This window comes from Parus major, chromosome 1A (genome assembly GCF_001522545.3).
Source record: "Parus major isolate Abel chromosome 1A, Parus_major1.1, whole genome shotgun sequence".
In the NCBI taxonomy this organism is placed as follows: Eukaryota; Metazoa; Chordata; class Aves; order Passeriformes; family Paridae; genus Parus; species Parus major.
Genome location: NC_031773.1, coordinates 71,123,000 through 71,147,955, shown reverse-complemented (window position 1 = coordinate 71,147,955; position 24,956 = coordinate 71,123,000). Strand labels below are relative to the sequence as shown.

Sequence of the window (24,956 nt, the reverse complement as noted above, 5' to 3'; positions counted from 1 at the left end):
CCAGTCCGGCCCGGCCCCCCCGCGCTCCTTGCCCCCCTCCCGGCTTGGTTTCCAGGGGGTGTCCCCGGGCCGGGGTCCCCTGCGCTGCTCCGGCACTTACTGTGTCGCCCCTGTCAGTCTGTCATCCTGTCCCCTCCACAAGCATAAAAGCAATTCCCTGCTAGCCTCGCCGCTGCCGCCCGAAACAACTTTTGTCTCCTTCCAGTGGCTGGGAAAGCTCTTCTTTTTCCTTCAATAAGGAGGGGGACCCCAAACAAAAAACCCTCCCAAAAGGCAAAAACCAAGCTCCAGCAATTTTAAAAATTAGAAAAGAAAAAAATATATTCGGGTTTGGTTTATTTTTTAATACTGGGAGGCGTGAAGGTGAGACGAAGAGGAGCAGAAAAAAGAAACGTTTAGAGCTCTCTTTTTTCTCTCCTTCCCCCCTCCCTCCCAAGATTGCTTGAAAAAATTAAAAGGGGATAGTGATGAGGACGGGGACACACACCGAAAAGCTCGGGAGGAGGGAAAAAGTTTGGGTGGGTTGGGGTTTTTTGTGTGTTTGGTCTTTTTGTTTGGTTGGGGTTTTTTGGGTTTCTTTAAGCCTTAGGAGCCCAGAAAGACCGAAACGACGACAAACACCCGGGAAGAGCAGGCACAAGGAGAGGAACAACCGAGAGAGAAGAGTTTTGCTGGTCAGTAAACTTCAAGCTGCTGCGATGAGGTCATTGGTGTAAATATAAAGCGATGGCGTCATTTGAAACCAATCCCAGTGAATGAACTCAGCCGGGGCGGGGGGGTGAAGGTGGGGGGAGAGGGTGAAGGAGAGAGAGGAGGAGCAGCGAGAGAGGATCCCTGCGGGGCAGCGGCGGCCGTGCAGCCCCGGCGGCGCGAGGTGATGGCGGGGGGGCGGGGGTGGTAGGATGTCTCTCGCTGTCCCCAGGGGAAACACAGGCCCCGCTGCCCGCGGCATCCAGCGACAGCCGCCGGGCCGCCCCTGGGAGGAGCCGCGGCCGCGGAGCGATTCAACGGAGCCATCGCCACGGCCCTTCCCCGCCCCTCGGCCGGCCCTCGCTCCGCTCTGGGCCGGCCTCTCGGCAGGGCCCGCTCCGCCCGCGACCTTTTCCCCGCGCGGCCCGGGGCTTTCCGGGCACGTGGCGCCTCGCGACGCCTGGATCCCGAAGCCTTGGCCGCTCGGCCACCTCCACCCCCTCCCTTCTGCCCTGCACCAGCTGAGGGGGCATCCGTAAATATGGTCCTGGCCTTTGCTTTTTCAGTGTCCCTCTGTGCAGTGCGGTCCAGAACCACCTGGGTGTGAAGGCATCACATCCTCCTGTGGTAGTGTTACAGGATCATACAGTATATGTATGTAGGTACAGTATATATATGTAGGTACAGTTACAGGATCATACAAGATCAACTAGTGATTTTGCGGGCAGGGACTTTAAAGTCGTCCAGTTCCAACCCCTATCACTGAGGTGGGCAGAGCACCCTGTGGACCATGTGGAGCACTGGGGGCCTTTGCCCTTTAAATAACCTTGCTGAATAAATTTAAAAATCTGAAACCACCCAGTGAAAATGGGTCCTTATGTTCTTGGTGGCTGCCTTTTCAACCAAACTGCCTTTGGAAATGCACGTGAGTATCACTCAGTAAAATGGTTTCAGTGGTTGGTGTTTCAGGAAGCAGGTAACTCAGAATAAAATATATGCAATGGTGGGGGGAGGAACTCTATCCTGTTAATATTTACCAAGAACCACCTTGTTGAAGGCCCTTGTGTTAAGGAGTTCTGGGCTGTCTTGTGAGAAAGCCTTGTTGGCACTTGTACTGAACAGTCATGTCCTGTGTGAGGAAGTGCAGAGCATGCTGCAGAGAGAGAAGCCCATGCTCCATGAAAGAGACAAAAGATCAAAAGCAGTGAAGAAATTATGGTAAAGCAATTAACATTGGGATATTCACTATTGTTCATGTGTCCCTTTTCCAGTAGCTGAAAAGCAGTTTTGCTCTTCTGCCTCAATAAAGCAGCGGCCCCAAAGATGCCTTTTCCAAAACCCCAAAGTGCCCACGGCATTAAAATTCTGCACAATTAACTGCTGGTTAATGGAGCTAGAACTGACCCATTTTGACAAAGGGGATCAGAGAGCGTGCCAGAAAACTGGAGGTGATGGCCAGTGCCCCAGCTCTTTCATTCCAGAAAATTGCAGGAACAAACAGTTCCAGCATGGTTATCCTCAAAAAGAGAAGTGGGGAGCATCAGACAGAGGTGTATGGTGAGAAAAGGAAGAGGAAAGACATTTCAATTCTCTCTTCCCTTTTGTTATCTCAACTCAGTAACACCTTATGCAACAGGTCTGGGTTTTGTTTAAATTGAGACTGTGAAAGTTTCCTGACTGTAAAACTGTAACAATAAGAAGCACTTGTGATCTTTTGAAGATACTTTTCTTTTTAGCGGAAAAAAAATATATATATGCAGGAAAGTTTGTACTAGAACAGCAAGTTAAAGCTTTTTCAATACAGAGTCAGGATATTTCTTTTTCCTAACATAATAAAAGGTGTGACAAAACCAGTGGTATCACAAAAGTCTGATCTGGGAGAACATTGCAGGGTGAAACTGGACAGGTTCATTGCTAACCTGAAGACACTAACACAAGGAGTCAGGAAGACTCAAATACAGCAGCATCAGACCTCACTTCATTGAGAGTATTCCTATTTCTTTGCCTCCTGTTTGCAGTGGACAAAGCATGAGCGTGTTGTCAGCTGACATCCCTCAGCTGGCCATGGCCACTTGTGTAGGAGCAGAAACTCTTTTGCATGTCAGAGTCTTAACATCAGTTTAACTCTCTTTTTTTCCCCCTCTGAGAGCCTTTCATTCCTCATTACCACTTGTGGAGCAGGCTCCTGGAAATTACCTGAACTGCAGGTGCAAACCAGGAGAGAGTCAGGCCTTAGTTTGGCAACTGCTTGAACCATCTGTGAAAGAGAGTGTCTGGTTCTGCTGGTGTCCCTGGCTGCTGCCCTCCCCTCTCAAAGTTTTTAAAGTCTGTCAATTCTATGAAATGTATTTTGCTACACTTCCTGGTGATGGATTTTTTTGGCCTAAGTTCACTGTCTGTCTTTGAGAAAATGGTACTGAAAGAGTTAAAGTTAGCGTTCCTTTCTTGTGCCTCCTTATGAGGCTTATGAGATAAGAAAATTGTGTCTATATGGAGTAAAACAAGGGCAAAAGATCTTGTGGTGGCTATCCAACTGGCTATGCAACAGCCCTTGAACTTTGACACTCCCCCAAGCCCTACCCCTTCATGCCTCACTTCTGTCAGGAGTGGCTGCAAGTGTGTCACCCCTCACTGCCCCTGTTCCTGGGGGCCAGGGAGGGCCAATAGCTGGGTACTTTCAAGAGCTGGAGGTCATGTACCTTGTTTACAAAGGTTTCTCTTTCTTTATTACTGAGCTAGTGCAGCTTTTTGTTCCTATTCCAGCTAATGGATTTTGTGGCACTTCATTTGGTTAATTAGTTAGCAGTGGTTAAACAGGGGAAAGATAAATGGCAGCCTGAGTAACGTCATCATGGTTTCTGATAGTGGAAAGGAGTTTTTTGCCAGAGAAACCTCTTGTGAAATGTGAGAATTGAACTATAAGCACAGAATTTACCATACTTTAAAATCCCCTTGTGAGTGCTCACTTCCTCCATAGGCTGGAGTTGTTGAAGAGGTTACCATTCCTAGACAGTTCCCAGTCACCATCAGGGTTGTCTTCTGCCAAAGGCTACCACCTCCCCTCCCTATCTGTAAGCTGCTCACTCAATTCCTCCCAAACCTGCTTTGGCCAAAGTCAACCAGAGCAGCTTAAGCAGTTTAAATAGTAGAAGTCAGCTGCACTGGTTTGTTTTGGCTGAAATGGATTAGGGGAAACCCAAGTAATCAGATGGGAAGTGAGGTGATGACTTTTTCATGGACAGCTTTAGGGGCAGTGGGAAGATGGGCCTAATCTGCTTTCAGAGCAGACTTGTGTATCAGACAACTGCTACGGACTGTTCTTCAGGGTATTTAAAAGTGGAGGTGTTGCTGAGATACTCACATTGAAACATTCATAGCATTTTTAGATACCACTTCCTTTGTTGGCATGGAGAGCAGGGTACAGCAGTCAAGAGAAGCACTGGTTTGTGGGAGAGCAGAAATGGGAACATGAGGATTTGGAAACCAATAGCTATAGAAGATGTAAGACTGAGGATGGGGAAAGAGCAGAAGAGAGAAAAGTTTATGGCTATAGATCAGTGGGAGATCACAGAGCTCAGTCCAGAGAGAAGGGATTTGAGCAGCATGAGAAACACAGGCATCAAAGATGTGGGGTGGTGAGTCGCAATGCTCAGAGTCAAACAGTAATCCTTTCCTTCCACGTGTGCATTGGACCTTGGAAGTTCTATCCCTCTGGAAAATGGTTAAATGAGAATAGCCTCACTATGTCACTGCAGGTAGTTTTCATAGTTCTACTTCTCTGTAGCTTCTCTAGGACAGCCAGATTCACAGCCCATTCAATAAGCTGTAGGGGTATGCAAGTGGAGTGGTCTAGGTTTGATGCAGATATGGGGTTTGGGCTGGAATATAAGACAAGATAACACAATATTCTTGTTCTCTGTAGGACAACAGTGGGTGATTTCAAGCAATGAAAGAGAAAATAAGAATTATGTTAACTGGAGCAGCAGAAAGTACATAGAAAAAGGAAGGAGAGCATCAGCTGTTTGCTTCCCTGTAAAGCCTTACTTCGTAAACCCTGTATCCATTACTCAGTAGAAATGTACATTATTTCTATCTTTACAATCTTTGTAGAGATACTCTTTATTTTTGTAAGTCTTCTGTGGGACAGAGTAACATCATGAAACAGTGTTTTATGGATGTAAATAAAGACTGAGTTAGATGTTAAATGTTAGAGTTAGTTAAATGTAAGACTGAGTTACTGGGATGAAGTAACTCATCTGCGGTAGTATAGCAAGATGGTTACAGATCAGAGAACTGAACCAAGTTCTCTTAAATTTCAAATCTAACCACTAATTCATCATTTTCCCTCTACTCTCTTGCATCTCAGAGAAGAAATATTAACTTTTATTTTACTTACCTGCACAGGCAATTATTAAAATTAAGCACTTGCACAAAAACTTGTTGGCTTGGCTTGCAGTTAAGGGACACACAAACACACAAAGGCTATAGGCAGATATATAACATAAGACAGTGTGAAAAGACAAAGGAAGAAGTAACAATTTCTGATTCTAGGGGTGGTCTTTATGAAGCGTAGGGAGTTTTGCTGAAATTCTAGTAATCTTAAACAGAAAGAAAAGTTACTATTTTGATGGTCAAGCCACTTCTCTATGAAACACCAAGATGAAGTTTCAAGGAGGCATTTGAAATTGGAGATCTTAATAAATATTCTTTACAGAAAAGGAGCATAATAACATGTTGTCATCAGGAAACAGAATAATGAAATACTGTTCTCAAGAAACAGCAAGTTCAGACAAATCTACAGCAACTGAAAAATTTAACTAGTAACATCTCTCGCTTTCCAGTATATCGGAAGAGAGAATATTTAAATAAGAACAACAAAAAAGTTGATACATTAAAAAGATCACAAACACATTCCAGAAATTAAGATAGTTGTCACAATAAACACCCACCTCACTTACTTTTTGCTCTTACTCACTGTTAGTCACTTGTCTGTAGGCTGGTACACTTCTATTGAAATGAACTGGTAATGGGCTGTAAGCACAGATGGTGTAAATCATCATTGCTCAACTTACACCTCAGTTGCTATGCAAATTTATACTATCTAGAGAATGGCTTGTTCATGTTTTGTTTGTGGCCAATGTGTTCAAGTTTTGTTTGTGGCCAATGATGAATCAGAAGTAAAATGTATTTGCGTTTATTATGAGGGCAGCTTAAAATGTATGAGGTCTTTGACAATTTATATCCTTCTTTTTAACTGTTTGAGTACTTCAAATTATGTGGGATATAGTAATTACCAGCCTTAAATAAATTTTAGTCTTCCTATTTTTCTAATAATGAAGTATTTTCTTAGGAATACCAAGGATATGATAAAAAAGTACAGCATTCTTAACAAGCTTTAAAGTTGTGATATGTGAAATGTCATCTGGCTCAATATAAACCATTAAGTACAAAGTTACTGTCTTGACAGCGTGCTAAAGTAAGCTCACAAGCAAGGAAATAGTTTAAAAGTCTGAATGTAAAAAGAGAATGTATAACTTGTCATAATGAAGACCAGTTTATTTATGTTTATTTTTTTAAAATATTTTCTTTTCAACATATATACACAGAAAGGGAAAATTTCAGGCAGTTTTAGAGCCTTGAGCATTTCTCATAATCCATTTTGTTGTTTCTGCCAACTTCTAACATCTTCTGACACTTAAAGGCATCCTAAACATTGTGGATTTGATAGGCTGCTGTTTATTTAATTCTAAAGTGCACTTTGGGTGTTGCAGTCATATGCCAGTGAAACTCCATTGTTATTCAAATGGATTGTGAAAGAGATTTCGATTCCATGGGGTCATTAAAATGTACTTAATAGATAAAAAGAGCCTAATATGAAAAAGGAAAAAAAAATACTTTTGTCCATAATGGACATTAAAAATAAACTTGAGTACTGAAAGGGGAGAGAAAACCAAGTTAATTACTATTTGTTGTTGCTGTGGGAAAGAAGGGCATAAACACCACAGTGACCTTCATTTATAAGCTCTCATTCATATAAACTTTTAAGTGGATAGCACCCAGAACATTAATATTTTGGCCTAACAGTAATAACATTCTTTGGATAAAAGACTGTTAACTCTGAATAGAATCTTATTTGTTGAATGCACTGGTCAGAAAATTGTCAGTCTAAGATTAGGTCAATATTCAACAACAGATAACAGAGTTTGTCAAGAAAGACAGGTGAAAATATCAGGTTACAGAGAAAAGAAGCATGTGAAAATTTCAGAGCGTGTCTTTTTTTGGTTTTGTTTTTTTGGTGGTTTTTTTTGGTGGTTTTTTTGGGGGTTTTTTTTTGGTTTTTTTTTAGATGCAAGGTGGAGATGAGGTGAAGGACTGCTGCTTAATTTTTATATTGCCTTCTTGACTACTACCCTTCCATGGTCAGGAACAAGCAGGCTTCTGTGTGTTAGATATGGGTAAAAGTCTTTTCACTCTGCAGAGGGTTTGAAAATCTTGCAAGAGCATATCTGATTCATAGCAGTTTACCACTTGTTCTTGTAGCCAGGGAAGAATCATGATAGTATTAAAAACTTTTAAAATTCTAGTTTATATTCAACCTGCAAAAAGAAGGGGAGAAAATCAATGAGGGTGAATCACAGGGCTGCAAATATGTTTTGGTTTTTTTCTCTTTTGAAGGTCTGCCTCAGACTTCTCATGGCTTATTTGAAGCTGCTTGTGTTTACCTCAGATATAAATTTGGCTTGTTGTCTCTTCAGTCACTAAAAATTGTTTCAAGCCATTGATCAAGTGATGATGAGTTCCAGATAAAGTTATGCTGAAGAATGTGCCTCTTCATGACCATTTAAAATCTAAATGGGATATTATGAAATCAAATGGGGCAGAAGTTTTTTTAAGAGGGGGAATTTCAAGTAGAGGACGTGACTTTCCAAGACATTTTTTCTCAGCAGCTGTGCAAGCTCAGAAGATCTTCCTAGACAGGAACATATGAGGACACAGTCCTTTGTGAGCTAGTCAGTGGAGACATCTGTGGGAAAATGGTGAATGCAATCTGAGTTCCAGAATATAAAAGGAAAAAGAAGCCCCTGTTAGAAGGGCCTGTCTAATTACTAAGTTGCAGAAATTATATGTTTATTCATCTGTTATTTTGTAGTAGGATCTACAATTAAATGATGTCAGCCACAGTTTTAGAAAAATGGCTATTATAACTGATGATTCATATAAAATACCTTCTTACCAGCAGGACAGCAGGCTGAAGTTGTACTAACACTGAAAGCTGAAAAAATAATACAGTCCAGCTTTGGGGTTAACAGCATGTGAACAAAGGCTTCAGCCACTGGAGAAGAGATGGCAACATAGGAACAAGGCTGCCCAGCAAGTGGTAGAGAAAGAGTGAACCAACATCTGTCAGTGACATGGGTGTCCAGAGCTTGGGAAGGTGCAGGCAGTTGCCTTGGCTGAGCATCTATCAGGTGGTGCTCTACCTCACAGTTTCCTGCCCTCTACTTCTTTCTGTGTGGTCCTGACACTTCCCTTCCTGTGGATCTGGCATTGTTATAATGCAACATGAGCCAGTCTGTCTTACCAATCCAACAGAAGTAGAGCAAGTTATTCTTTTTGCCAGTTATTCAGTTGACATCTGTTGTCTGAAAATAGAGAAAAACTCTTTAGAATGAGAGTGGTCAAACACTGCAACAGGTGCCTAGAGAGGCTTCCCTCTCCTTGGATACAGTGCTGGAATGGACAAGGTCCCAAGTCACCTGATCTAACTTTGGAGCTGGACTGAATGTTGAGGTTGGCTCTGCTGTGAACAGGGAGTTAGACCAGCTTGCCTCCAGAGGTCCCTTTCAACCTGATTTGTTATATCAGTCATAATTCCTATATCTTATTTTATATCAAGAAATCTCAGTGCATCAGTGTCCCTGGCTGAAACTTTATTGGTCAAGCATCAGGATAGTCCTGTCACTATTATGAAATGTCAGTGTATTAAATTCTATGTTTAAATTGTTATGAACAAAGGGATTCCAGGAGGAAGTCAGTTCTTTTCAAAAATAGATACTGTAAGGTTAATCCTATTATTGCTACACCAAGTATTCTAAATTTAGATTTTTGAAGATGAATTTATACTGTAAAAATTACTAAAGTATCATGTACACAATTAAAGTTTACAAGCTTTGCTTTATATTAAAGAGAGACTGCAATAAAAATACATTAATACACAATGTATTTTAACTGATTCATCTCAGTGGGTATTAAAACCACACTTAGATCTTGTCTCTGCTTTGCCTCTCTGGGGCATGCCTGTGTTGCAGTAGACTTGTGGATTTTATAGGACAGATAAAAGTTGGTGTTGTGCTTAGCAGTTGGATATTTTTATGGTAGCAAATCACATTTACATCCATAGGAAGGCCCATTGACAGGTGTGAAAAAAGGCCCTGGACTAAAATGAGTCAAGGCCATATATATGTAATTTAAGGAATGAAGGTGTGAAATCCTTCAATAACACCACCACCAAAATCCCTAGTAACAAATGGAAAAACAAATATATCTTAAAAAAATCCCAGTCTTATTCTGAATGACATACCTCACTCTCCATAGCTGTTCTTAAGTTGACGGTGTAGCTGCACACGGTATGTTTACCTCTAGTTAAATGTTTCTCAGCTCTTCTGGAGTGGTGCAAAAGGGCTGTATTGTATTTGTTTCTTCTCAGTTGTGCAGCCAGACTGTGAAATGTATAAGCCAAAACATACAAAGACTAAGCAGCAAAGCCATCTAAATTGTTTATGGATGATTTGTTATGCCAAGGAACTTTATAATTTTTTGAAATTTTTGTCATACAGACTGACAGCAGTACAGATTCAGGAACACCTGTCTTTTCCCCAATCCATAAGGCATCTGTTTTGTTTTCAGTAGTTTACACAGGTATGCTCAAGCAGTTTGAGACTCTTGTCTTTCAAACAGACTTTTCAGTAGGTATGTGCTTCCTAATGGCACTTCAATGTATTTTGATGGGAACACAGCTATAGAATCCACATTGTGTTCAGAGAGGAGGGCAAACAACCCTGTAAATTGTCTGGCACCAGGGATTTGGACCTGAGAGGTGCTGGACAGATCATGTGTGTTACCCTACAGTACCCACCAAATACATGTGTTGCAGATAAATTTGGCTTAGTACTTGCCTGCAAAGATTGTGTCTACCCAGTGAGAATCTGTACCACACTGGTAGTGAGTGCAGCCTGTCTGGCAGTACATGTTTTTTGCTAAGTTTTTTTCTTGATTCAGTGAGTTATTCCAGGAATGTATACAATGGCACTTTACTGGGATTCACTGTGATTTCCCGTCTCACAGGATGCTCTGTGACACATCCATTAAAAGTAGTAGTCTGCTGCCAAAACTGATGAAAGATCATCAGGAATTGAGGCAGACAGGACCTTCAGTGTAACTCATAAATTCCAATTTCATTCTTTGAATTGATGTGTAGGACACCAGTCACCAACCTAAGTTGTGAAACAACCATTCTTTCTTGAAACTAGAAACTAGGAATTAAAAAATAATTTGTTTTGTTTAGACTTAATTTTCAAAATTCCAATTGTCTCTAAAACACGGTGCATCTAATCACTGGTTTAGAGCAACTTAAGATCTCATTTTCCAGGAGTGGATCTGTGCTGCCTCACAGCTTCTATACTCAGTTAAAAACGATGTCAAAGTGGAAGTCAAATACTGGCACTAGAAAGCAGGCAATTGCATCTTGGTTTTATTCTACATTTGTGAGTCCCTCTTGTGCCTTCCACAGGAAGAAGAGTGAGCTTGTAAGAGATTCTGCCCCATGAAGCTCCACATGGAGCAGAGCCAATAAGAATCAAGTTTGCTCTTTGACTACACAGTACAGTACAAACAGACATAATAATCCAGTTTATTTTGGATGATTGATTAATGGGGACATTGCTCATATACCCAATGCATGACATTTCCTATTACTTGTTCATATCATTTGAGAGTTAAAGGATATAAATACTTAGGAATTTCCCAGCAGTTGGGTTGCCACCTGTCTGCTGAACACACTAAAGGGGGAAAAGGATGAGTTGTATTCCATTTAAGAATGCTGTAGCTATCTGAGCAACTCCAAATAACTTTTCTGACACTGTCAAGGGAAAATTTTCCCTTGCAGGGAAAATAGCACTCTCAAATACAGATTCAGCAGTAAGGTTTTTTCCCCTGACACAGCTAGACATTTAAAGGATGTTAACAAAGGCAGAGGTGGTAGGAAGGGAGTGATGGCAATGAAGGAATTGTACAGTGCTCTGAAGATGGTGTTTCTTTCTATAAGACAAGTCATGAGAGAGCTAAGGCCCCTATGTATGCAATCAAAGTGAACATTTAGCAAACAGCTGTCAATCTCTGCATAAATTCATCATTTCCTTGGTTAATGTTTATACCTGGCATTGTAACAGTTAGTTAATAAATAGCTCATTTGCATGAAGAACTGGAGATGGTAAAACCAAAAAAATATCTGCAAGAAACACACATGCAAATCTCCCACCTGCATTTCTTTTTGTGAAACACCTGTTGAACTGATTGCAAAGCTATTCTGCAGCATGACATCATTCAATTCTATGAAATGACTACCAATGGATCTGCTCAAAGCATCTATAATTAGCTCCTTACCTTTAAGGTTAAGGTATTTATTTGCATTTGTAGTCAATCTTCTTAGTTGTTATTATCTTAGTTGTAGATTTTTGATCTGGTAATTTGAGAACTATCAGCAGTCTGACTTGCAAATTTAAATGCCATTTCTTCCAGTGATGCCAAGATCAAAGTGAGCAGAGTTAGAGGCATATGCCTGACTGAGGAGTTTAACAGAACTCTCATCTTTAGTTTTGTACCTAAATTACTCCAAATACCCGAGAAGCCATTCGAATTTGCTTTGAGTTACTGAGAGAGAAGCACAGGGGTATTTACATTCATTGTTTAGGTGTCAATAGTACTTCTCAAGGAATCTGACAAAGCATCAGGTTGTGTGAAAGTAGAAAAAGAAATTTAAGAGTGTTTGCACTTTTTTAGTGGGTTGCACCTAGCACACCTGATAGGCAAATTTTTGCAAGCTCGGTGAAATAAAATGCAAAATTTGATCAGCCTATTTTTTTAAATACATGCTTAAAAATAACGTTCTCTAAAACCAACCTATCCATGTGAGACAAACTGTGGCAGTCCCAATCACGTTAAAAAAAGTGTTATCTGCTATTGTATTTACACTTTCATCTACCTGGAGCCTTCTCCAGGCTGAACAACCCCACCTCTCTCCAAAGAAAGAGAAAAGTTGGTGGATTTTTTTCAGGAGATATTGGTGAAATGGGAGCTTTGGGACATTTCTGGACGATTTTGGGAGCTGTGAAGAAGGGAGCTGACAACAGGTTAAGGGATAACAGTTCTTTTTTCAGTGTATTTCTGAAACAACCCACCTTTATTTCCCCTGCGTGAATATGGATGGGTGAGGCAGGCAGCCTGCCACCTCCCAGGAACTTGCCCCATATTTTCCCTGTTGCATTGAAATAGCCCTGTGATGAGTGTATTTTTTCCAGGAGTGTATCCCTCATTTACGTTTATTACAAATTAATGCAACACTTTTTGCAGTGCAGATTTGATTCTGTAAGCAACTCCTGTTCACATTAGCAGTCTCATTAAATACAAACCTCATTAAACACAAATACAAGGCTTATGGGCAGCTACAGCAACACAGGAAATCCAATACACAGAGTTGCAAACCAGAAGTTAGCTGGTATGATGCTGACTTAAGATGGGGTGAGCAGTACAGACCAGGGCAAAGTGCTGTATGGGATACCATAGCCCTTCACATGAGGGACAATGGCATTTCTGAAAGTAGTCAAGGTCATCATGGAAGTCCTCTGACCCAGTTACAGTGCAGATCCAGCTTGCCATACAAGTCCTTCAGTTTTTGCTCAAGCTGTGCAGAATCCTTGTTTATGCCCTTGGACAAGACAACAGTGTCGGACTTAGATTAGTAAATGTTTTGAATGTGAGCCCAGCCCACGCCACAGAATCTGGGGCTGGACAAAAATGTTTGAAATTATTTTATATCTTGTGGAAAGCAACCAGAAATGCTCTTACCAGAAAGGCCAGCTACTGCCTCTAGTAGGTATGCATATGCAGACATGTTTGTTTGCGTAGGCCAAAGGGGAGTAGCATGTTGCAAAATATTTTAAGAACCAAAAAAAAGAGACACTGATTTTTAAACCTCTTGAGAATGAACAATATACCTTTTTAGCAAACCACTTGTGTGTAGAGATCAATGTACACAATTAAAAGACTAATCCTGCTGTAAGTTCACCTCAAGTATTTAATGAATTTCACATGATCCACCCACTTTTTTTCTGTACCTCTGCAATTAGCATATCAGCAGCAATAATTCTGTTGTTCAAGTGCCAGAAACAACATGGCTCTCACATTCCTGAATGTGGCATATTGTGCTGTTCTGTTTGTTTTTTGTTTCAGAACAAGATTAAATTTTACTCACTTGCACACCTCACTGAACTTTAACCCACTCTTCATCATCTTCTTAATCAGTGATTTGTTTGTCTTTATCCTTGGCTCTCAGTTTCTTATATTTAAATTTTGTATGAAATCCATGTTACTCAAATGATTTTTGGAACCATTTTTAGCTTTCCCCTCTGATCATATTTGGAACTACCAATCATATGTGTGAAGCGTAGGATCATCTGACTTCTTTTTCTCCCTTCCACAAACTAGAAAATATGAAGTAGCTCCTTTCCATCTGCAGCATAAACATTTTAAGGCAATATTTTAATTTAAAGATACTCTTCAGCAATATAAAAGCATTATGAGCGCTGTCTCAAGATTTTGCTTATGTGGGAAATTTAGTTTGGTTAGATAAAGCAGTAACTTTTCTGCCTGTGTGAATGCACATGACAAGAGCTGATTATTCAAAATTATCTTATTTCTAGTCCATTTTACTTGAGAAGTACATTTGCAATAGCTAAACAGGATGGACTCCCCTTGTATATGTGACTTCATGCACTTGCAACTACAGAAGGCGCTCATCTTGTCACAAAGCAGAATTTAGCAAATATGAGAGTAACCTCCTTAACAACATTTAATTATACAGTGTATAGGAAGTAATTGCAGATCAGTCTTCCAATGTGATGTGCTTTGTTCAAACACTGATTAGGTTTTGAAAACTAACTTTCAAAGAACATTTGTTTTAAACAGAATTTTCTTTAAATCATACCAATGCGGTGATCAATCACTGTACTTGTGAGCATGTGCTGTTCATGTGCCTACCAAGGTCTTCCAGGTCTTTAGCATATATAGCTAATTTCTCTAATGTAAGAAAAAATATACAAACCAACAACAAACAGTTATACTTTTATCTTAGTTATATAAACAACAATAAGATATAGAATATTAGGTAAATAAACTTTTTTTTGGTCACTCTTCATTTAAAAATACTTTAACTGGTGGGCTTAAATGACAAGTTAAAGGTGTTCTCTGTCTCAGTATGAACAGTCTACAAATTGAAAGAGAGTGAATTTCTTCTATTTCCAGAAATATTTATTAGGTATCATATTAGAGAATGCAGAAAAGTGCAATTTCTCTATCAGTTCCACAAAAAAAGAAACAACCCTCAAAACCCAAGGGATTGAAAGACAGGCTGTTCTTGCACAGTCTTTGCTCCATGGCAAACGAGTTAGCATCTCTGATAAAGCAATTAACATCTCAGTACATTTGGAAAACAAACAAGATAATATCTTTGCTTTATCTTTGCCTTCACATCCATAAATGAACTTATCTCAAAGTCTGAATCTCTGAAGACTCCACAAATGTACAGTAGAGCAATTTCAGCAAAATGCTTGATACCAAAAGATTGGAAAATTTATTCTTATTTCAGGCAGGATTTCAGAGGAACAGATTTTGAATTGCCTGAATTAACACATTTACAGACCTAGAAAGAATAAACACCCTGTTGGGATGTGTTGAAATGCAAGCACATGGTGCAAAATCACCCTGTGAGTTATATCTCTTTTTAGTCACACTGACATAAGCAACGTTTTTTAAGCTATTGCCTGATTGCTGAACTCACTTTTATTATCTCACCCAAAGTCCCTCTGGATCTCAGAAGCACAACCTTTCTTTTAACAAATATTACTAATTTCATCAGGGACCTGTCAATTGTTATTGCACAAAACAATCAGTGACACTGAATGTAACACAATGTAGGATTTCCTTGGTGTACATCACTATGGTTTAAATGTTTAAACTGTTAAAATAAGTTTAAAATGTCATCATCTTATGCTTTCTCTGTATGTACATATATATACATATATTAAAATAATACCGAATTCCAGTCACAATTGTTCTTTCTGACATACTCCCACTCAACCTGCATGTCCGAATTCATCCAGGAGGACAGCAGAGCCAGAGTGGAAAAGCAGACTGAAATGCATAGTTTGAGTTGTTCCCTGCTAACAGACAGAAGCTCTTAAGTGCTGGGGCATGGAATTTGTGCTTTGTTCTGGTCAGAAGCTGTGAGTTCTTCTTACGTGATATAAAGCAGGATGGCTAGTGTGAGGCAATCTAGTGGGAAAAAAAAAAAAAAAAAAGATGCAGCTATAACTTTAATTTGCTGGTTAGAAGGATTCCGGTCTTTCTGGATCAGCACCAGGGCTCTGTCTAATCTCCCCCCTCCACTCATGTCGCAACAGAGTTGCCTAAGTGAGCTGTGGCAATATTTCCCTTCACCGGGGAAACCCCCATCTGGCTTTTAAAGCCAGCTTTATGGCCCCAGGATAGTGCCAAAGGCAGTATGAGATGCCCCACCACCTTCTGGAAGAATTTGAAGGCAAAGATGGGGGTGGAATCACGGGAGGCAAGCTCATAGCAAGCTATTATTTCCACTTTATTAGCTGATGCCTCATGTTTAATACACCAATCATCCCTGATTTTTTATTACTATTATTTCAAGGGGGAGTTGCCAGAACTGATTCATTGTTTTTGAACAAGCAAATAGGAAGCAGTGCAAACTGCCTTGTCTTTGTCAACTGAGTATAAGTTTATAGAGGGAAAAAAAGGTGCAGAAAGTGCTTTGTCTCTGCCATCTAGCAAGCATATCCCTCCAAGAGGAAGAAGGTCTGTGATTCAGGGAGAAAATCCCATGACAAAGCCTTCAATCCTAACAATTGCATGTAAAAGAGATTAAGTCATGGGAAACTCCTGCGAACAGAGTTGCATGAATAAAAAGAAACATGCAGCAACATGAAACACACCAAGCTTCAGATTTCACCGCCAGCTTGAAACGTGGGCAATGCTTAAGAGAATTGTGTTCAGGGTACCTGTGTCTTTTAAGGCACAGACACAGGACGACGGCCTGGCTTTGCAGCAAGCACTGAAGATTAGATCTCCGCCATGTGTCCACATGGAAGAGGGAGAGAACAGGGTATTCTCTAAAGATTATAGGACTGCTTCTCCAGGCATGGGGGAGCTCAGTAGTGCCCAGGTGACCTGGGAAACTCGGCTCTGTCTTGAGGAACACTTAGGGAAAAGCAGGGCAAAAACCAGCAGAAGACTTAAATTTGTTGTTTTATTAGTTTGGGTTTTTTGGTCATCTAGCTCGAGACAGCCCGTGCATAGGGTCGGAGCCCTGGCCCCACCAGCCCCTGATCATCTTTCCGGAGCCATTGGGGTTGCAACAGAGCAGCCGTGGAATGGCGCAAGCGATAGAGAAAACACAAACAAACAAACACACACCAACAAAACAAATTTAGTTGTTGCGGCGAGGCGGGGAAACTCTCGCAGCCTCCTGGGAAATGTAGTTCGCCCGGCCGGGGAGGAAAGGACCAATCGCCGCGCCGCTCCTCGGATGCGCCTGCTGGGAGTTGTAGTTTTTCTCGTCCCCATCGGGATGACTGCCAATGGTGACGGGGCCGAACAAGACTATACTTCCCAGCGAGCACCGCTCTGCCAGCGCTAAGGCGTCCCTCAGTGTAAACAAATATGGCGGCGGGTGATGGCGGCGGCCGCCGGCGGCCATGAGGCTCTGTAAACGCCAGTAAACGCCGGTGTCCGCCGGGGCGGCTCCGCGTACTCCTCGTGCAGGAGCTGCGGCGAGGCGGATCGGGGCTGGTGGTACACATGGATGACAGCAAGGTAAGGGGCTACGGGGCCCACCCGGGAGCTGGAGCCCAAGGCAGCTGGTGAGGCTCTTGGTAAAGGGAGCCTTCTGAAATCTGCTCTTGAAGGGCTCTGCTTGCTGCAGCCACCAGGAAGAAAGGGTTGCCCCCTTAGTTCTTGCTTCCAGCGCTTCGGTGCTGCTTCTGGCGTTTCCTTAAAGCTCCAGGCATGGGCCAAAGGTTGGATACCACCAGTGGTGTGGTACAGTGGCTCATGCTCCCAATAGCACCCTGAATTTGTTAGATAAATAGCAGCTGTACACAAACGACAAGGTATGAGGGCAGCAGCGTGGGTTGCAGCCTTGTACTGTGTGCTGAAGCTTGGATCTTTCCAGCACTGGAAGAATCTCATGAAAGCAGCACAGTGGCATCCCTGAAGGTGCAGAGCTGCCACCCGAGCAGAGCTGAACATGAGAAGACGTACAAGGAACGTGTCTTTCTCCTGCTTCTACCGGGATGCCCCTAAAGCAGGGCCTGCAGGGACAGCTGCCGTGTACGCTCAGTGCAGCATTTTGCAGCTCAGACTTCTCAGTTGAGTTTGGTTGGAGTGAGCTCCCTGGAGTGCTGGTTATGTGTTAGCCTGGGGGTCGTGCTGGAGACAATACTGGAATTTTATTAGAACAAAATTACACAGCCTGTGATGATCTGACTTAATTCAAAGTGGAAGAAAAATACTTGACACAATTTCTTATGGAATAAAAAAAGTTTAGAATCAATCAGTAATTATTTTGCAGTCCACAGAATGTATTGTGAGACTATGAAAGGTTTATGGTGACTGCTATTTTAACATGTATAGCGTTTTATTTTATTAATGCCTTTTCTGAAAGCTGTAGAGGAGTTTGGGGGAAATCTGAACCACTGATATTTCACAATCTGGAACTGCATGAAATTTTGTGTAATTGGGGCAATAGTTTACAACATCCAGAGGATTTAATTCTGGAAGCATATATAGTTCATGTGCATTATCTGATTTTTATTTCTTTTTGTGTTCTTCTCTGTCAGACTTAGGCTATTTGTACTACCCAACTTTCAGATTTTAATTTAAAAATAATTTTTGGTTTACCATTGTGTCATGTGGAGTCCTGTTAGTCTGACTTTTTTTTCTTTTTTACCTGAAACATTTTTGACACATTGAATTGGTTTGAAAAGACAGGTGTCTGCTAAGGAAAGCAAACACCTCCCTTGAAATGGAAAAATGTAACACCCACCCCTCCCCCATATTATTATAATCTTGAAATCAAGGAGGTCTCAGGCAAAGATATGGGAATAGGAATAACAGTTCTTTACTAGGAAAATTAAAATAAAAATGCAGTAGCATAAGAGAAAAAAAAAAAACAAACCAAAACCCACTGATAGTCCAAATATAACCTGACACCCTGTTGGTCAGGGTGTTGGCAGCAGTCTCATTAAATGGTGGCTGCAGTCGTCCTGGAGTGACAGATGTGGTTCTGTTAAGGCAATGATCCCATAGAAGGCTGTCGGTTTCCTCTGAAGGTCCAGTGATGTAGATGAGTCTGATCTTTCCTCTGGGAATCCAATGGAGAGAGGCCGCTGTGGTGTTCCGTCTCCAATTATATCCAGGTAGGAATGCTTGGCTCCTCCCCCTGGGTGGAGCATCTCACAACAGGATGATGTAATTTTATCAGTCATGCAGTGAGACTCAGTGGCCCATTAACAGAAGATATTTCCCTGCGGGGAGGATGGGTCAAGGAAGACATAAAGAAAACTGCCCCACCTGGTTTTCACAGATGGTAATAGAATACATACTTTTGGTTACATCTTGCATTGCAACCCAAGACACACATTGACTAAATAAATCTATTTACCCAGTCAGTAAGTCAAATCTTTGTTATTTTTTTTCAATTTATGTTGAGTTGAATAGGAAAAAACAAGAGTGGAATATTCACTCTTCTTGTTATATTCACTCCCAAGTACTGTTTTTATAGTTCATGAGGCCACAGGTTACCCTGTTTGGTGACTCTGTTCAAGAGATGCAATTTCCCTTGGGATGGCTCTTCCCATTGCATGTTGCTGTGTCAGGATGAGGCAAGCACTATTTCTACCTATATTATACATACATTTATGGCCATTGTGGTTAAAACTGGAGCCATCATGTCCTTGAAATCTCCTAAAAATTCCACCTTGCTGAGGGGGTTGGCCTGTGAAAGGACTTTTCCTGCAAAAAATCAATCATCTAAATTGTTTTTGCAGTGTAGTGACCGTTCTATAACTGCCTGCAACCAAGTTTAGTGTTTACCTTCATCTATGTGACACAAAGAATTTAGAATTTTGCCTGCAGGCTGCAGTTTTCCCTAATTCATAGTGCACTTTAATTTAGCCTTACCTGGTTTAAGAGAGCATTAGAAAAATGGTTCTTGTTAACACATTCCTCAAAATTGGAAGGAAATAACAAGAAATAAAGGGAGAGGCAGAATATCTTAACATCAGATCTAGAAAAAATTCACATTTCGTTTCAGAAGGGTGTTCTTAAATTCACACACAGACACACAAAAAAAAAACCAAAACAGAAACCCACAAAACAAACCCAAACAAACAAACAAACAAACACACCAAAAACCCCAAACAAAAAGAACCCCAAACCAAAACATGACCTTTTCTTTTGTAGAAGTGCTTTTAATCTAGGGGTTGTTCAAGTACTGGACTCACTTCTTGCTGTGGTTTGAGCTATCGGTTGTGGCAGGGAAAGAGTTTAGTGATTTAGTTGTTCATTTGCAATTAATTCCTGTTAAAACAACACTTGTGCATCTCTGAAGTATCTGGAGAGAGGAAAAAGGAGAAGGTCTGTTACAGTGGTCTCAGCCTTTATAGGTGAAATTTCTTGGTTAGTTTACAAGACTACATATTATATATTTGTTATATGCATTGGGAAGCAGAGAATAGGGGCTAGGGTAAGAAGCTGATAACTCTCGTTAGTAAACATCAAAATACAATTTTATACAGCTAACTGCAATCTTTTGTTTTAATTACAGAGGTTTTTATAGGGGACACCACAACTGTTGATGTCTTGCTCTAGTGTTCACACAGCTTTCCTTTTCAAGGCAACTACTTAGAGTAGGGCTGAGCAAAGGGCTTAGAGCAAAGGGTTCTCAGCAGAGGGATACACTCAAGGAGCTGGGCTACTTTCCACGCACCCTGGCTGTAAGACATCATATACTTAGTCTTGTATGGTCCTGAGTCATAATTGTGGGGATGCAGGTGTGTCCCTTGGAGGGAGTGTGGGAGCAAGCCAGGTGTGAACACTCGTGTTTCAAATATAGAGCTTGAGGGGTCTTTGGCCATGAGCTGTCTTGTAGCCTGTGACCCTCGCTGTTGGGGCTGACTGGGGTCAGAAAGAGAGAGATTTCCCAGGCAGCCTTGGAGTCAGCTCTGGGTAATGCCCAGAAAGCTACAGCAGGGACAGAGCTACTGTGGAGATTACCTCAGTTATTAAGGAGATGGGCTGCTATGTTGTCATGGTTTTAAAGCATTTGCTAAAACATCACTAGAAAAACTTACTAATTTCTTGCTGTAAGATATGGATTAGAAGAAGAGCAAAACAGGATTAAAACTTAAAAGTAATAAAGAAAATTTATTAACAAAACTGCATGAGTAAGAAACCAGAATAAAACTTCCAGAAACTCTTTTCTCCACTACCCAACCATTCTCCTCGTTCACATGACAACACAGAGTCAAAAAAAAATGGTGGTTAATATTGAGAGACCGCCAGCTATTCACGACCCTTCACAGAAGTAAAAGTGAACGCCGTTTATTTCTATCTTTAGCACACCTTTTATAGGGTTCTACAGGGTCCGCGGGCTAAGCAAGTTACTATTGGCTAATACAGGTTTACATTTTTTTCTCCTGTACAGAAGGATATTGTTTTGCTTTACTCTCTTTTCTGCAAGAAAGTTTCAAGGACTTTAGCCTTTAATATCATGACTTATTCCAAAGGCTGGTTTGTGCAGACAGGCCTTTACTAATATATAAAATATTCCCTACAGGTTAAAACAGTCTCAACTTTGCTATAGTCTTTAAATCAGTCTTTGTAGAGAAAAAGAAGTCCTCTTTTGTCAATCTATGGAGTTTTTCACAAGAAAACCATTTTCTCATGGTTTTCTATTTTTCTGATGCCAGCTGCCTGGAAAACTCTGTCATCAGTCATTTCTTCCCATTTCACACCACTCTGAGCTGTGTTCCTGGGTCATGAGTCAAGATGGGGTGTCATTTTAAGGATGAGTTATTCAAAGGCAAAAGTTCTCTTCATCTGTGAGCCTCTCTGGAAACAGAAGTTTTCTTTTTGCTTCTTAAGGGCCACAAATTTTCAACAACTATCACTTCTCTTTTTTCTGTTCCAGCATCTCATAAGATCACAACTACTTCACCATTTGCTTAAATCCACACTTTGAAATAGTCCATTCCTCCCAAAATACTCTATCATGAATTAAAGGAGTTTTTTCAGAACATTATTGTCCATCTCCATTGCTTTAACAAAAGAATATTTCAGCTCGTAAAGCATCTCCTTATTTCACTCCCTATCCTAAGCTTAATTCCATTCTGCATTGTCTTTGAGAGTTTATGTTGTCTCTTTACCTGTGGATCACTCTCTCTTGCCTTCTTCCTGGAAAAAAGATTAAATCTGCAAGTCTCATTTGGGTAGTAAAAGGGTTAAAATCTTGCTCAAGCTGCAGGTATTCACAGTGCCAGGTTTCAGCTCAGTTGCACTCAGAGCCGGGGACCCCCCTGCGAAGAACTTCAGCCACTCTGGAAGCTTCCAGGGAAGCTGTAGCAGAGCCCAGACCTGGCCTGGGCCCGGGAGAAATCCCGCAGGAGCCAGGGCAGGCCCAACCTAGCCCCCGCCCATGCCGCATGGCCTGGGAGGGGATGGGAACCAGCTAGAACTCTGTTATCTTTCACTGCCAGCAAACAAAGAGACAAAGAAATTCCCGGGCTTAGGTCTTAAGGTGGTGTTCACAGGTTGATCTCACTTTTCAGTGGTCAAAACTACTGTCAGTTCTCAGAAATGGCCAATTATTGGCCAGGAGAAAAACTCCCATCAGCCTCCAGCAGAATGAACTTCCTTAGGTGTTTCTCTTTGTTTCTTAAATGTCAATCTATCACTTACGTTTTCATCCTTCAGGGCTTTTTCAGAGTATGGAGGTTCTCAATGTGCTGAAAAAGTCTTCCACCCAGGATCATGTCCAAACATAAAGCATTCTCATTACTGCGTGCTTGGAAATATAAAACCTTAACAGCTTTGGTTCTAATTTGATATGAGCAATTTCAAATCATTAAATGTTTTAGGAAGCTCCTGCTCAGCATTGCTCAGATGATGCATCTGCAAGGAGAGAGCGGAGAGGAGATTAAAGCCTCTAAACCAGCTAGAAAAGTTTTATTTCATTGTTACAGTGGGCTGGGAGGATAACCATCCCTAAGCCCAAGTTCTAACAGAGACAGGTTTAGGAAAGTGTTAGTGTGAACTGAGAGAATGTGTAGGGCACAGTGGTGGGCATAATTCTTGTGTGAGGCTGTAAGTCCTTCCTTGGGGAAGAGCAGGGTTGTCACCTGCGGAGTGGCAAGGTGTCATGTGCGTGACTGATGCCCTGAACTTTAGCACTTCCCCATCTGGGTGCCTGCATAACACTTTATGAAAACTTGATATTTAGTCCTAGCTCATGCTTTTTTAAAACAGATGTTGCAGCAAAGACAGTATTCTTTTTGCATCTGTACTGAATATGACATTCTTAGGACATGAAGCACTTTGTACGGTAAGAGTTTTAGGATTAATTTCTGTTGATACATCTGCTTAAGACTTAGATCATGTTTGCTCACTAAATGGTATCTTACATTTTTGGGTCATTATCAGATGCATTTTGTCTGCCAGTGAAAGTAAAATAATTGTGTTTGGCATATATATGTCATGAAATGGAGGAATAACAAGTGTGCTCTCTAGCTGGGTTTTGTACTGCTACTGTGAGTAGTATGCTTTGAATTAAAATACCAGAAAACTTAATCTTTATTAGGAGACTTGTGACTGGCTTAATTTGCTTTCTGATTTTGTAAAAATATTTGCAAGTGGGAATAGATTATGCCCCTTTCTACTGTAACACAGCACTTAGGTTTTATTTCTTACTAATAGATTTTATAGTTCTGTATAAATTCTGTTGATGATCACTAGTTCCATGTTCCATTAAGTTCTTCATACCTATACATTCAGCTGCCAGTGGAATGAAGAGTCAGCTTAAAATGTATTTCAAGTACTGGTTGATGGAGCTGCTTGTTTATTGGTAAATGGACTCGGAGCTTTTGGGAGATGCTGACTTGGTCAGCGTGATCAACATTGCTGGTCAGTGGTGTTGACCAGTGTCTGAGATAGTGTTGCTTTAATCTGCTAAATTGATTCAAACTTGCAGATGTCATGAGGCCAAGTTTTCTATCTGAGGGGCTCAGCTCCTCAGGGCTGTGAGGGCTAGTAGCTATATGTGTGCTTCTCCTTCCTGAGGAGGGCCTCTCTGCTGTGCATTCTGGCAAGGATTTTGGAGAGAGCTGCTGCGTGCTTCTAATAAAAAAATCCAGAAGTCTGAGGAATTTTCTATATCAGGTCAAGTAATTGCAGCTATTTCCAATTTCAGGTCAAATAACTTTGTGGCTGAACACTGATGGGAAGCAAGAATGAGGTTATGATCTAAGTAGAGTATTAAAAGGAAATTGTGGGATCACAGAATAGGCCGAGTTGGAAGGGAGCCATTGGGATCATTGAGTCCAATTCTGGCCCTGTGTAGGACAGCTCAAGAGTCACACCATGTGCTTGAGAAAAGAGTCCTTTTATTTTCTGAAATGGAAACTTGGTCACATCTCGAACTAATACATGCCTTTATTAATGTTTCTGTGAAAAGATATATGATTCATGTTGTTCTGAGTCTTGATTGCATATGACTCCCTGAAAGAAGCCCAAAGCTCCACTGCTGAATGCTAATGGATCACATCCCTTTACAAACTCCAGAGGAATACAAAGCGACAAAACATGTTGGCTTGGTCTGTTGCCATGTTCAACATCAGCTATCATTTCTGCTTTGTCATCTTTCTGTCACATCAGCATGGCAACTGAGCAGGCAAACAGGACTGCAAACCAGGGAGATACTGAAATGCTGGGTTGGGGCAAAGGATTTCTCTGGTCTTCTTTTCCCCAGCTGGGTTGCTTAAGGTTACAGCAGGTACTTCTAAATTTTGGTGAGGAAAAAACTGACGAGGATGCAGGATTTGATTAAATTGCTTACTGTTGCTGCCTTTGCAGGGTGATGTGTAATTGTGTGGTGAACTCCAGGAGCCATGAAAAAAAAGTATGAGTCTTTGGGTGTGAAGGCAGATTTATTAGGGTGTTAGTGCTTAGAGTCAAAAGGGAAGGAAGCTTTTCATTATCTCTGTAGTCTTGGTGGTTAGAGCATTGGCAAGTAACCATGCTTGAATGGTTGAAAAGGTACAAGCCTTTTTCCTGCCCTAAGGGAGCTTGTCTGCAAGTGCAGAATAAGACTGCAAGTGCAGCAGCACTGCAAGTGCTGCTGCAGTGGTAAAAGATCTTGGAGGGAGAGCAGTTGGCACACCTGTCTGTAGAAAGTTCTCTGGAGTGAACAAAGGGAAAGCAATAATGGTGGATCCAGGATGCATTTGCCATGTGCTAAGCAGTCTTTAACTTGCTGATTGTGAGAAATGGTGTGGTGGGAACCATTCACCCACCTGAGGCTTTGGGGAGAGGGCATGGCTGTCAATGCTCCTGTTCAGGATTAGGACTCAAGGTACCTTTTTGCTCACAGAAAAGAGAATGAGTGTAGCAAGTTCACACTGCAGGTGTGCTGGGGCCCCAGCCTTGAGGGCAAGCTCACTCTAGTTCTAGAGGGTCAGAACCCAGCGTGGCCAAGGTTTTTTAAGAGAGCTGCAGTGTATGTCTCTACAAGACCTTATCTGGCTCTTGTTACCACTGAAGATCAATAGATCACGCGGACACAGGTTGAGGTGTGGTGCAGAAAGAGCAGAGTTTATTTTTCCTCCCAGGATTTATAGGCTTGTGACCAT

At 41.3% G+C, this 24,956-nt stretch overlaps 1 protein-coding gene across 1 annotated transcript in view; it reads left to right on the top strand.

The window, feature by feature from the left end:
- The first annotated feature begins 16,704 nt into the window (after nt 1-16,704).
- The window catches only part of CREBL2 (cAMP responsive element binding protein like 2), a 17,026-nt gene continuing 8,774 nt past the window's right edge, over nt 16,705-24,956 (top strand). The window contains exon 1 of the mRNA XM_015627058.3: nt 16,705-16,866. Within this exon, the coding sequence (XP_015482544.1) occupies nt 16,852-16,866 (15 nt within the window). The 5' untranslated portion in view covers nt 16,705-16,851. The remainder of the gene's footprint in view (nt 16,867-24,956) is intronic.